Source organism: Gouania willdenowi, chromosome 20 (assembly GCF_900634775.1).
Source record: "Gouania willdenowi chromosome 20, fGouWil2.1, whole genome shotgun sequence".
Classification (NCBI taxonomy): domain Eukaryota; kingdom Metazoa; phylum Chordata; class Actinopteri; order Blenniiformes; family Gobiesocidae; genus Gouania; species Gouania willdenowi.
The window spans coordinates 24,273,091-24,286,210 of record NC_041063.1 but is presented as its reverse complement, the minus strand read 5'-3'; the positions used below and the strand labels follow the sequence as shown (position 1 = coordinate 24,286,210).

Sequence of the window (13,120 nt, the reverse complement as noted above, 5' to 3'; positions counted from 1 at the left end):
GGAGAAAATAAAAGCGATAGAGAAAACATGAACCATTGTGTGAATCAGCGTTTCTCAAACTTTTAGTTGATTAAGATAGTGTTGTTTTAATTAAAAAAATTCTCAAATCGATTTAAATTTTCCACACTCAAGTACCACCTGTAGTGTCATTGCGTACCCCTGGAGTACATGTAACCTCATTTGAGAAAAACTGGTATAAATGAAACTCAACAATATTTGCAGAGGCTCAGTTTTCTGATGCTTATATGACAAGATTGCAGTGATTTTTTATGTTAAACAGGTGAAAAAACACAAAATTCTTACAAAATCCTTACATTTTCCTTAAATTATGACAATATTTCCCTTAAGTAAATAAAAATTGGTCACAAACTCTAGGAAATTTAAAGTGAAGATCTTGTTGGGACAGATATCTATCACTTATTGCTTGAAAATTGGCAGTTTCATACATATTTAGTATTTTACGTATACGTAGAAGTGCAAACGAGGCCACAATGTTGTTGAAATACACATTTTCCTGCATAAAATCTGGATCTGAAGAAAATGAAGGATACAGCAGCAGGAGAGGGCGCTGTAGGCCTCAAACAGCTGCATGGCGATGTCGACCCTCTTGTTTTCCGCCGCCTGGCTGTTGTTAGCCAGTGCTAGCTTGTGAAGGTGTGGCAGCACAACTGAAATAGAAACAAGTTAAAGCCCAATAAATGGCTTCCTTCACACAGCATTCAGGATGAGTCAACGTTTTGCTTACACTCGTCTCTGAAGCGAGGCTCTGCGTTAGGCCCCACCCTCCCAAACGTCCTGATGATTTCTATGTGCAGAGAGTGCTGGTCCTGGTACTGAGGGTCCTCTAGGAATGAGGCCAGTTGCATTTTGACACGCTCCAGCAGCTACACATGAACAAGGGTAGATTGATATTTGATTGGTGATGACAATTGTGCAGGCCTCAGATCATTGCATTGTGGAATGTGGAATCCCATAAACAGATGCAAAGAAGTGTTTTTACTTCATTCTTACTTAGATTACTTGTGTTTGTCCTTAAAAACTCTACCAAAGTGATTTCCCAACACATTTCTTGTGTTTTCATGGACTGAAAGTTGCGGCAGATTGATTACACCCATTGCACTTTTACGACCCCTTCCATTGTCATATCCTGACTCCCTCTCCCCTGTTCCTTTCCCCCTCAAAAAGGTGTAACACTCCATTTTAATAAAGTTTTTCTTACTCTTCCTTAGGGAGGACTGGTGATGGTCACAACTATGCAATAAAATAATTGTACTTATTTCACTGCAATAATAAAACATCCATAATTGTCATGAAAAGATTACACTATAGTGTTGACCTTTGACAGCATGTGCAGTCAAGGTGAACAAAAACAAAAAAACAAAAAGAAAGTTGCGGCAGAAGAATGTTAATTATGGGGATTATACGATTCAAATTTGTCCGAAAATGAATGTGTGTTGGAATGAGGTGAAATCACAGGGAATACTGAAAACAAACTAGAACAAAAATGGAAGTCAATGTTCTCCTCGTCTGGCAAAGAAACAAAAGAGCTCACGGTAAGAATGAAGGAAAAAACACTTCGATGCATCCGTTTCCAGGACTCCACATCCCACAATGCAATGAGGAAAACTTTTCAAACAATGTCAATAAACCTGGTGTTTAAAGAGGAAATGAAAACAAACTTTTTATACCTTTTATTTGAGCAAATTATGTTCAATTTATTGATCTGTAAGGCCTACACTTTGGTTGTGTTCAAAATGCCATACTAACTACTCATACTAAGTCTGACGTCAAAATCATTATGTAGTGCGTTCACATTAACTAGTTTGAAAGGATTGAGTGTGTGAGAAATACCCAGACTATATGGGGACATTTTTTTAAGTGTGCACGGTGGGCACACTAGTCGTACTCAACCAATGATGCATTGCATCTCTTCTTGTCTTCCATTAGTTTAACCCTAACCCTAAATAAGGCTCCTGTTTTGAAGTTAACCAAACGTTTTGGTTCGAAACACATCTTGGGAAACTTGTATACTTCAGTGGGAACGCTCATCATCCTAATCATACTTATCATAGAAAGTAAACAGCATATACTCATTGAGTTTGTAGCGTATAGTATAGAGTGACATTTCCAACACAGCCTGTTTATATCCAATAAAAAGAAAAAGCAGCAGCTTTAAATAAACCCATACTTAAATATCCGCCTCTTTTACCTCTTTTTGTGTGACGGTTTCCATGATGGTCCCGAATGCTGGAATGGTGGATATCCTCACTGAGCTAAAGAATGCAAGACAGCAAATCAATGCTTGGACCACTCAGAGAAAAGAAGATGCAGCAGAACTGGTAAAATCAGTCTCCAAAAGAGTCAAATAGTACCTCAAGATTGTTATTGGGTTCACCTTGATGATTCATTGTAATATAATTTTCTTTGTTGGTCAACCATAAAAGAGCTTTAATGTCTTCAGAGGCTGTCAGCCAAGGAGGCTTAATCACATCATTACTGGCTTATATTTATTATTATTAAGACAAATGTCATTGTAATGACAACAGTGATGACAGGCAGAGTGACTCCACTGCTAGTTCAAGCTCTGCCTGACTTCACACATGAGCTTTCAAAGCCTAAACCATGGGTTCTCAACCTTGGGGTCACAAGACACTCCAGGAGGGAGTTGCCAGATACCATTACGAATAAGAATATTCCCCGCCCCCAAAAGAGAGAATATTTTCTGAACAATTTCAGCATATTTTGCTTATTTTTACCATTTTTTGCTACTACACCAAACTTGCCATATTTTAACCTGTTTTCATCATTTTTTTCTTGCCACATTTTTGCTCCTTTTAATGAATTTCTGCTACTTTATTCCAATTTCTGCCACTTTTCCATCAGATTTTAATGCCTTTTCTGCACATTTTTCTCCACTTAAACCATTTCCACCACTTTTTCCACCCAATGTTGCATATGTTGACCCATTATCGTCACTTTTAACCTCTTTTCACCATATCTCATGCTTATTTTTTCAATTTAACCACATTCACAATTTTTCATGCCCATTATTAGCCAGTTTAAACTAATTGGTCCTACTAATTGTTCCAATATTGACACTTGACGCCTTTTTGCCACTTTTTCTGTCTGCTTTTGGCCACTCTAATTTGCAACTTTTAACCAAAATCTGATTTCACTGTTTTTTCCACCATTTTTGGTCACTTCTAACCATTTTTTTCTGATTAAAACAAGGATTTACATCTTTGAGATGACTATTATACTATGGCGCAAATAATGATAAACAATTCAGATGAATAAATCAATATGGTTATCACAAATTCATTGAACAATGGACCATCATTTTGCTGACTTTATGGATGGACCCCAAAAAGCTCTCCCCTTTATTCCCCCTTAAAGATGGCCCTGTATCTACATGTTCAACCACCTTCAGGTACAGAGGGGGTCCTTGGTCTCTGGGACCTATTTTGCAGGTCGAGGGCTAAAAAGGTTGAGAACCACTGACTTAAACTACTAAACAACAGGATTGTTGCAAAAGAAGGGATGATGTCAGTTTAGTCTCACAAAAAGGAAATAAAAATATGAAAGAAAGCAACAAAATGAATGTAATATTTGACTCTTTTCAAATGTTTATCACATGTCTTGACTTCATACGTTAACATGTTTCTCACGCTGGAAGCTTCCTGACATGGCAAAAGAATACCAAACAGTATGGAATATTTTTATTAAACAAAAAGTGCAGTTAATGGGGGGAATTATCAGGACAATGTTACATAATCCTTCCAGTGTCAGCAGGAGGAGGAAAAAATACAAGGCGTGAAGACAAAACACTGGCTTTCTGGGAACTGTAAAAACACCTTTCTTTGTATTTTCTACACCCTTTTTTTGTCTTGTCCTCAAGCAGCCTGACATGTTATTAATATAAAGCCAAAACACATTAAAATTTCCCAACTGAAAGACACAATTATTGCCTTAGCTGGAGAAAACAAGTGCACCAATTAAAACATGTATAAATCAATACAGAATATGGTAATAAAGGGGCTGAATCCGTACAGTGATGTGACTGAGTATACATATTTAATAGTGTTCTTATTACTTTGGTCACCATGTTATTTTTAGGAACTAGGTGTTAACCAACTGGAGTAAAAATAAATACTTCTTACATTTCTACAATTACATGGGAATATTAAGACAGGAAATGCTGATTATTTTAGGCTTACCTTATGCAGTGCTCATAAAGCAAAGCTTATAAAATATACTTTATAGAGTACAGAACAATGTTTTTAAAGAGTAACTAAACCCCAATGAAGTAGTGTTTGACTAAAATGTCAAGAGTTGGACACATTTGTCCTATTTTGTTGTAAAAATGTAAGAGTGACTGCCCTCTATGGGTTGAAACTTGATTATTACAATCAAATTTTGCTATTGGCTGAGAATTATTGTTTGTGACTTTTTTGGTGGCTTATTACATCACAAACCACCACTGTTGGCCACACCCCTCCTATATAAACTAGCACCTGTCGACTGCAATCTGAGGTGAGGTTGGATTGAGAGAATTGTGAATAGAGAGCGACAGTGAATATTAGGTAGGTAGATAGTATTGCATGTTCCTTGGATATTTTATAGTATAAACTGGGCATGTCTAAACTACTACAGGAGCCCCGCCCATGATTAAGGTATATTTTAAATTTATTTCAAGCCTAGAACCTTGGGGTTTAGTTGCTCTTTGAGTACCGGATAAAACGCACCAAGACCTACAATCAGCGATGAAAGTATTGGCACCCCTGTAATTATAAAATTATAAATGATAACATTTCTCCCAGAAATAATTACATTATAAATGTTTTTGGTATAAAATAAGATAAGATGTCCTTTATTTGTCCTACAAAGGGGAAATTTGCAGAGTTTCAGCAGCAGATAAATAGGAAGATATATATACATGGGCCTGTACACGATACAGATAGAAAGAAGGAAAATTGCACTATACAAAACAATAAAAAAATGAAATAAAAAAATACATTTATTTGCTTTACGTGCATTGAAAAAACACAAACTTTCATACATTGTAACTGATTGCTATATTGCCAGCACCTGTTTTAAAAGGGTGCCAATAATTTTGTCTGTTCCCCTTTTTAATTTTATGTTAAATTATGTCAATTTTGGCTTTTTTCTTCTGCTTTTTCATGTTTTTTCAATGCACATAAAAGAAATAAACATGTGTATACCAAAAACATTTGGAATTGCAGCTATTTCTGGGAGAAATTGTGTATTTTCTGGAAAAATTCCAGGGGTGCCAATACTTTCATCCATGACTGTACTATCACATAGTATGGAGGCAGCCCATGAATGCTTTCTTGTTTGGGATTGACTCACAATTCAGGACCACTGCACAGAGTTATAAGGGCTGGAGCTGCCCGACGATCAACTAATGCTTCACTCATGCCTCGGAGAACCAACTGCAAACCCATCACATAGCGGGATGAGAGAGGGACAGATATGGTGGGACGGGACAGGAGAGTGAGCGAGAGAGGGAGAGGGAGAGAGAGAGAGAGAGATAGCAGAGGTAGAGAGGAACAGCGTGATTGGGTAAACTGAGAAAGAAAGGGTGAGGACAATCGAGTAGTGTTTTGGTGAGTCAGTCAGGACTCAGGAGGGGGACCTGCTTTAATAGTAGAAGTTAGGGAGGAGGAGGAGAGACAAGGGTCATGGATATGGATGGACAGACATGCTGGGGTTGTGCTGCTGCTGCTGCTGAGACAACTTATTTGATGGTTGGCATGAGTTAGTGTTGTACATTCTAGCATGCAAAAGGTTAGTTTGTTAGGTAACACTTTACTTGAAGTTTTACACATCAAGGCTGACATTACGCTGTCATTATTATGACATGACACCGTTCATTAGCATGAATAAGGTGTCATGAAGGTTGTCATTAAGTGTCGTTCATTTCCCTAACCTGTGTCAGTTAGTTCAGGGGCCAATTATGGATTAGTTTAATCTCAACTGGGCCGCAGATTTTAACAGCAATTTCAACATTATTGTGCTCTAGTCCCTGCAGGATCTTCACTTCAAAAATGATTGTTTTTGTAACCAATTTTGTGGAATATTTTGTGAGAATTTGCTAGATTACATTTTTTTTTTTAGATTTCTTTCCATAATTTGCAATCAATAATAGATGGGAAAACTTCAAGCCCCTAAAAATATTGTGGAGCTTCATTGAATTTGTGAATTTAAGTGACTATATTAATGGAAATATTTTGTAATTTACACAATAAGTCACATTTTTGTATGCTCTAGAGCAGTGTTTCTAAAATGGGGGTACGCGATGGCACTACAGGGGGTACTTAAGAGAACGAGAGAGTAGAAAATCATCAAACAAAAGCATGAAAAATACGGGGATTTTAAAATGAGTATTTTTGGTTAAAATCATAATGATAATAAAGATGATGAAAATTATTTTGATTAGAACATAAATTGAAAAGCCACGCTCAGGTGGTAGTGGAGTCGTCGTCTGATTGAGAGGTTGGGGGTTCGATCCCAGTCTATACGTCGAAGTGTAGGGATAAAGTGCGATATAAATCAAGTCCATTTACCATCTATATGGGAGATAACCAGACATGATAAAAACTACAGAAATAAATCTAATCTGGAGGCACTGAATACTGATTTGTTCCACTTATTTACTTAGTTAGATTCTTAAAAATGTGTGTTGACATTTATTCCATCATTATGCTCTATAGTTGTTTTATATAGTATTCTGAGCAAAATGTTGTAGCTGGACAGAGGGGGTTCTTTGGCTCAAGTACTCCGTTTTCTCATTTCTGAGCCAAACAAGTTTGAGAACCACAGCTCTAAAGGGCCGGATCTGGCCCCCGGGCCTAGTATTTGACACATGTGCCCTAACCCCTAACCCCACTAGATCCCTCCACCTAACCCAAAAAATGCCAACATAGCTCCAAAGGCGTCATAATTTAGCAAACACTTAATTACAGCTTAATAACATCTTAATCATGCTAATGACAGATAATGACCGCGTAATGTCAGCTTTAAGTATAAAACTTTAAGTTAAGTGTTACTGTTTGTAGTAGCTGTGCTGAAGAACCACCCCTATGGTCCAGGTACATCCTTACAGGAGCTAACTGTTCATCCAACAATTGTAGATTTAATTCAATTATTAGTTTAAGTAGTTGTCTTTTTTTAGTCATGATTACTGTCTCTTTTTACAGTTGCTCCTGAGAAGTACACACCTGTTCTAGTCGGGTAGTATTCAGGCAGCAGCAGAGAGAAGGGGGGAGAGAGACGCGGCGCGGTTTACTGTTGTTATTGTCGTTGTTGCAACTTACATTTCCGGGTCTGAGGACAGTGTGATGAGAGCCGGCACCACTCTCTGAGCTACCAGCGTCTCATTCACCCCCTTCACCAGCAGCTGATCGAGTTGGACAGAGCCAGCCGTGATGTCACGGGGGTGGGCGGGGCATTGGGACAAGAGCGAGCAACACCGCCAAAAGATAAGAGAGAAAAGAACAAAAAAAAGAAAGAAAAAAACAAACAGCAAAATAAAGAAAAAGGACAAAAAAAAAAAAAACAACAAAACAATAAGGGAAGAAAGTGATATACAATGACAAGAACCATAGCTGCAAGGCATGAACTGACACCCCATGTATCGGGCATGTGTGTACAGAGACTCACACACACAGACACACACTGGCGGGAATGCAAGCAGACATAGGCCCTGTTTACACGACAACGTTTTCTAGTGAATACGCAAGTTTAGTTGCATTTTGGCTGTTAGTTTACACGGCACCAGCGTTTTGGTGCTTAAAATAGATGTTTTAGAAAACACTTCCCTCTGTGTCACAGTGTAAACTGAGGCATTAGACTGATCAACACTGTTGGTGTGTCTCACTCTTTGGGATTTAACTTTACTTCAACAAAGTCTTCATTTACTTCAACATAACTTGGATCAGTGGAGACGTATTTCGTGCCTGGACCAAATTGTGATCAAAGTGCTGCTTTATATACAGTATTTGCCCGAACCCAGGGTCGGGTTTAATTTCTACCTTTTTAACACAGACTTTGGTTGGACTCGGCTCGTACGTTGCACGGTGAATGAACGGTCAGGTGATGTGTTTATGGATAAACCAAGGATGTCAAAATCACTTTAGTTCAGGGGCCAAATACGGACCAGTTTGATCGCAAGTGTGCTGCAGATTTTAGGTGAGGGTAAAAAGAGCAATTTTAATTTTATTGTGGTCTACTTTTCAATATCAGTCCCTGCAGAATCTTCACTTAAAAGTTATTGATTTTTTTAAGCAATTTTTGTGGAATTTCATGAGAAATTGCAAGATTGTTTCTCTAATGTAAATTTCTTTCCATAATTTGTGAACAACAATGACGACATTCATGTAATATAAGCAAAGGAAAACTTTGAGAGAAAACTGTGCTTTTTATGCTGTTCTGAGAAGTAGTGAAAGCAGCAATTCCTAAAAGAAGTATTTTAAAACAAAATAAGCTAAATATATATCAATCCACATAAGCCAAATTATTGATAGGAATGTCAATATATTGCCCAGCTCTAGGGACTTCTAAATAAAGCTGAGTTATAAAAACAAAAAAAAAAAAAAAAAAAACTCGCCTCAGATCATTCTGATGGTCACGGGTCGAAACGGGTTTAACTTTGTAGGTCCAATTTAAGCTCTACCCTTAGTTGTATTCGGCCGAAGTGTCTCTGCGCTTGCGCTTATTTTGGTTCATTGCGAAATCACACCTCCATATATTGGCCTGGCATGTACTGTATACTACATCGGTCTCATGTAAACAGATAGTTTTGAAAATATTGCCGTGTGAATGCAGAACTTTTTGGAAGCAAAAAACGGAAACAGATACAAAATGCTGTCGTGTAAACAGGGCCGTAGCTAAACTGCACAAGTACCGTCACTGTAAGGTCCACAAACGCCTGAGCAGAGCAGTTTTAACCCACGATTCTCTGGTCTGGCGTTTGTGGCTAAAGAGCTACTTTCAAATCCACAGTTTGGACAATGGTGGACAGTTGTACACTATGGGATGGTGACAGTGAGGTTGTGCTGGGGAAAGGGCAAGCACTTCACAAAAAAACAAGGGGGCGATATGAGTAAAAGCCACCGCTCCTCCTCCTGCTCCTCCTCCTCTAAAAACCAGGTTCCAACGCTACGCCCAAACCCTCCTTACCCTCACATGTGCAAAGACCTTACATCATTAAAGACCAGCTTAACCTTATCATATAAAACAATATTTTAGTCGATTAAAATTTTCAAAAATAAGTTACATCACAGAAATTAATTAAGTAGTCACTTCTGAGATGAGGGCACAGTGAAGGATGAACTCAGCGAGGGCTTAGCCGTACAGTTGGAACCAACCAGAGCATTAATTAGCTAAAAAGCTACTATCTTTAACCACATTGAGACAAATTAGTAAGTACATGTTTCACAGCAGCAACATTAAGCAGAGCTCACACATGTGGAACAAATATTTTACCTTCTAAACATGCTGTAAAATACAAAACTAAAGTATAGGATACAAAATACTAAAATAACATTTAAAGCAGTGGTTCTCAACTTGAGCTGCCCCCATTGAAAACTAACTCAGACGTATTCAGTAAAAAATTTCAACCTGTAAACCATTACAACTGCTTTAGTTTTTTATTTTGAAGTCAAAGAACATTTTAAATTAATTTACCTGTGTATTTTTTTAGTAGATGTTTGTTTTTTTGTGCAATTTGTTTTTGCAATTTTGCATGCATTTTATAGTTTTTTTAGTGTATTTATTTGTAATAATTTTGTGTACTCTTACTTTTTTTCTGTTATTTTGTGTATATATTTTTAGTGGTTTAATGCATTTTGTGAGTACATGTCTGTATTTGTGTTGTTTTGTATGTTGATTTTGCAAGTCATTTTGTGTATTTCTGTTGTCATTTTGTGTTTTTAGAGTAAGTTTTGTGTATTTCTGTTACTGTTTTCTATATTTTTCTGTTATTTCTGTGTATATATGTAGTCATCTTATGTATTTTTGAGTATATGTTTGTATTTTTATTGTCTTTTTGTGCAATTTTGTATGTATTTTAGAGTCTTTTAATGTATTTATTTGTCATTTTGTGCAATTTTGTATGTATTTTAGAGTCTTTTAATGTATTTATTTGTCATTTTGTGCTTTTATGGTCATTCTTTCTGTTATTTTTGGGGGCCCTGCCAGTCGCTGATGTCTGCTTTAAAACATTGTGCGTCAAAAAAATTAAAAAACAAAGAAAAACATCAATGACCTACTTTTGGATCCTTTGCTCCAAGTTGAGAACCACTGGTCAAAAAGAAACCTAATATATAAAAAAATTTCCACACGTTTAAAATGTGAGGTTATCCTTCGGTATACAGAATATTCTATCTGGGTAATTAATTTGAATGCTCGGTGAAAAACATTTGAAAAACATCAAATGTGTCAACAAGATCGTGTTTCTAGTAAAAACATCGCCAACAGTGACAATTCACGACTTGACGTCAGTGCTTTTTCTGTACCTCAAACATCCGTGCAGCCGTACAACGTACGAGAGCTGACGTGTGGACGACTCCATACCACAAAACGGTGAGTAGCATCTCATGGTACACAGGATTAGCACTAAATCAGAGAAAACAGGGACGGAAAAGGAAAAAAAAAGCAACGGGTGATCATAAACATTTATTGACACAGTGAGAGTCCGTGTAAATCGTTGAGTGATTCTCACCCCAGCTCTACAAAAGACGCCTTTAGGCTGTCGAGAGGTGCATGAGACAAAGACAGCGTTGTCATGACATCCTCCAGGAAACCCACCAACAGTTTACGATCCTCCTCCTTTCAACAACAACGTGGAGAATATTAGGAAGGCTATGAAAATATACTCAGATTTTTTTTTTTTAACTTCAACTGGTCTTTTGATGACACATTGGCTACGTTTACATGAGCTTTAATTCCCCTTTAATTCAGTGAAACCATATGTTATTGTTGAGCTGCTGCTTCAAAACTACAATCAGAATAAAAGTGAAAATAGTTATTATGTGGTCTTCTATGCTGAAAAATAGGTTGTTTTGTGTGTATTTTTAATAGACCTAAAGCAAAATTGAATAAAAGTGAAACCTCAATTTTAAATTCCTTTTTCCATGTAAATACCAAGTAGAATACTTTAATTCTGAATGATTTAATTCAGAATAATTAATTTTGAATTAAAAAACATTATGTAACCGTGGCCATTGCATCATTGTGCTCTCACACCTCCATACAGAGCTATTGATGTATGCTAATGTACACTAATAATCAAATGTACCACAGTAACTTGTTGTTGATGAATGCCAGACTGGAATTCAATATCAGCTAGATTAAAAAAACACTGACGCTAAAACAGAGTTTATTTTTTCTTGTAATTTGCAAAAAACATATTTATTATTATCCTTTCACTCTGGACATTTGATCAAACTTCATTATTGAAAAAAAAAAACATAAAATAACTGAAAAATTAGATCACATACAGAATTAGAAAGGCCATTTGCATGACTTAAACAATATGGAAAATGGTGAACCCCATCAAAAAAAAAAGAAATGATAAAAATAATACAATTATTACTAATCATATGATTTACCTGATTATAACAGGTCAGCACTCCAGTGGCGTAAATGGGAACTGTGGCTTTGGTAAGAATACCATTTCCTGCCAATGCGTCTGGAAAAAACACAAACATTTTGATTACATTTTTCAGTTACAGTTAATTATATTTTAAATACAGACACTAGCAGAAAATATAATTTTTTTTTCCTTTCAACATATTCAATAAACTTTTATTTTTTTTTTCTTCAGTAAAGTCTGAAAATTTCAATGTGGAATCGGCATAATACTGATAAACTTTTGGACAATGTGACATTGTGGTTTTGCAAAAAATAAAAATAAAAAAAAATGCTGACCTCAACACTGATTGAGCTTTAAACAAAACACATTGTAACAATGACCACAATACCAACACTCAATCACTGAGCAGTTAGATGTGACCAAGTACTTTCTTTTTGAACAACAAAAACACGCCTGGAACTGAAGAAGGGGAAAGAAATAAATATATACATAGGGAAACACCCAAAACTGACTCCAAATAACTTGTTTACATCGAGAGTCTCTCCACCTATCAGCAGAGCCATGACAGAGCTGAGGAAAATCATGAAAAACTCGGACATCCTGTGGGTTGAGAGACTTAAATCAGTCTTACCCACATTCTCTTCAGACAGTCGAAGGATCTCTTGGAACTGTGGTTTAACCTGAAATTAAAAAAATCCAAAAAAAAAAAAAAAACTGTTTCATTTTAACACCTTTCAACTGCTTTAGACAAGTTTCAAATAATCCTAAAGACTTCAATCTTAAACAGCTAAATTTAGTTTGCAGCAGCATTTCTTTATGTGGAAAGAAAACTACTTTACTTTATATAACAGATTACATATAAGCTCTTCAAACTTAGTTTTGTACCATTAGATTTACAAGTCTATGACCATTAATATCAGCCCTATCATCATATCCACCCACATAATATTCACTTTATTACTAAACTGTAAATCAGTACCGTTATCTAGCACACCCTGAAAAATAATGTTGTCTTTTGTAATTATTCTTTATTTACACATTAACAGTCATGTTTACACAAATTAGAAAAGAACCACAGTAAAATAGGATATGTCTGACATTAATTACTTAACACTTTTCTCTCAGTTTACCCCTTTCCCTTGTTTTTACAATTTTAGGTCTTTCACTTTAATAACTATTAACAACCATAACCGAGGAGTGTGTATACATGTAATATACAAATAGATACAGAGAAGTCAACAAATAATTTTCCAATTTATATCCAAGATATCTTATGTAAGAATGTTGTTTTTACAAAAACGGGACCAAATTGAATACCATCCCTTCTTTGATTTATTTTTTTTTTAAACTTGTTGCCTTAAATTACCTTTGTATTGGTGAAAATCTTGCCAAAAGTGCGACAAAACCTCCAGAAAAAGCGGGAAAACTCATGAACGCAAGTAGTTGACGTCACATTGATGCGACCCACAATGTCTATGAGTTGAGGGAGGCTGAAATAAAAGT

General features: G+C 36.2%; 1 protein-coding gene across 7 annotated transcripts in view; it reads right to left on the bottom strand.

The window, feature by feature from the left end:
• Window positions 1-13,120, bottom strand: part of relch (RAB11 binding and LisH domain, coiled-coil and HEAT repeat containing) — a 44,063-nt gene that overhangs the window by 7,212 nt on the left and 23,731 nt on the right. For 4 of the 7 annotated variants that reach the window (XM_028434904.1, XM_028434908.1, XM_028434906.1 and 1 more), the window contains 9 exons: window positions 12,984-13,107; window positions 12,249-12,297; window positions 11,634-11,713; window positions 10,745-10,851; window positions 10,539-10,638; window positions 7,338-7,420; window positions 2,210-2,273; window positions 746-884; window positions 552-668 (listed from right to left, as the gene is read on the bottom strand). In XM_028434904.1, coding sequence (XP_028290705.1) covers window positions 552-668; window positions 746-884; window positions 2,210-2,273; window positions 7,338-7,420; window positions 10,539-10,638; window positions 10,745-10,851; window positions 11,634-11,713; window positions 12,249-12,297; window positions 12,984-13,107 — 863 coding nt within the window. Of the gene's footprint in view, window positions 1-551; window positions 669-745; window positions 885-2,209; window positions 2,274-5,370; window positions 5,454-7,337; window positions 7,421-10,538; window positions 10,639-10,744; window positions 10,852-11,633; window positions 11,714-12,248; window positions 12,298-12,983; window positions 13,108-13,120 lie in introns of those variants that run through there. The other 3 variants (XM_028434905.1, XM_028434907.1, XR_003672540.1) reach the window with 2 other exon arrangements.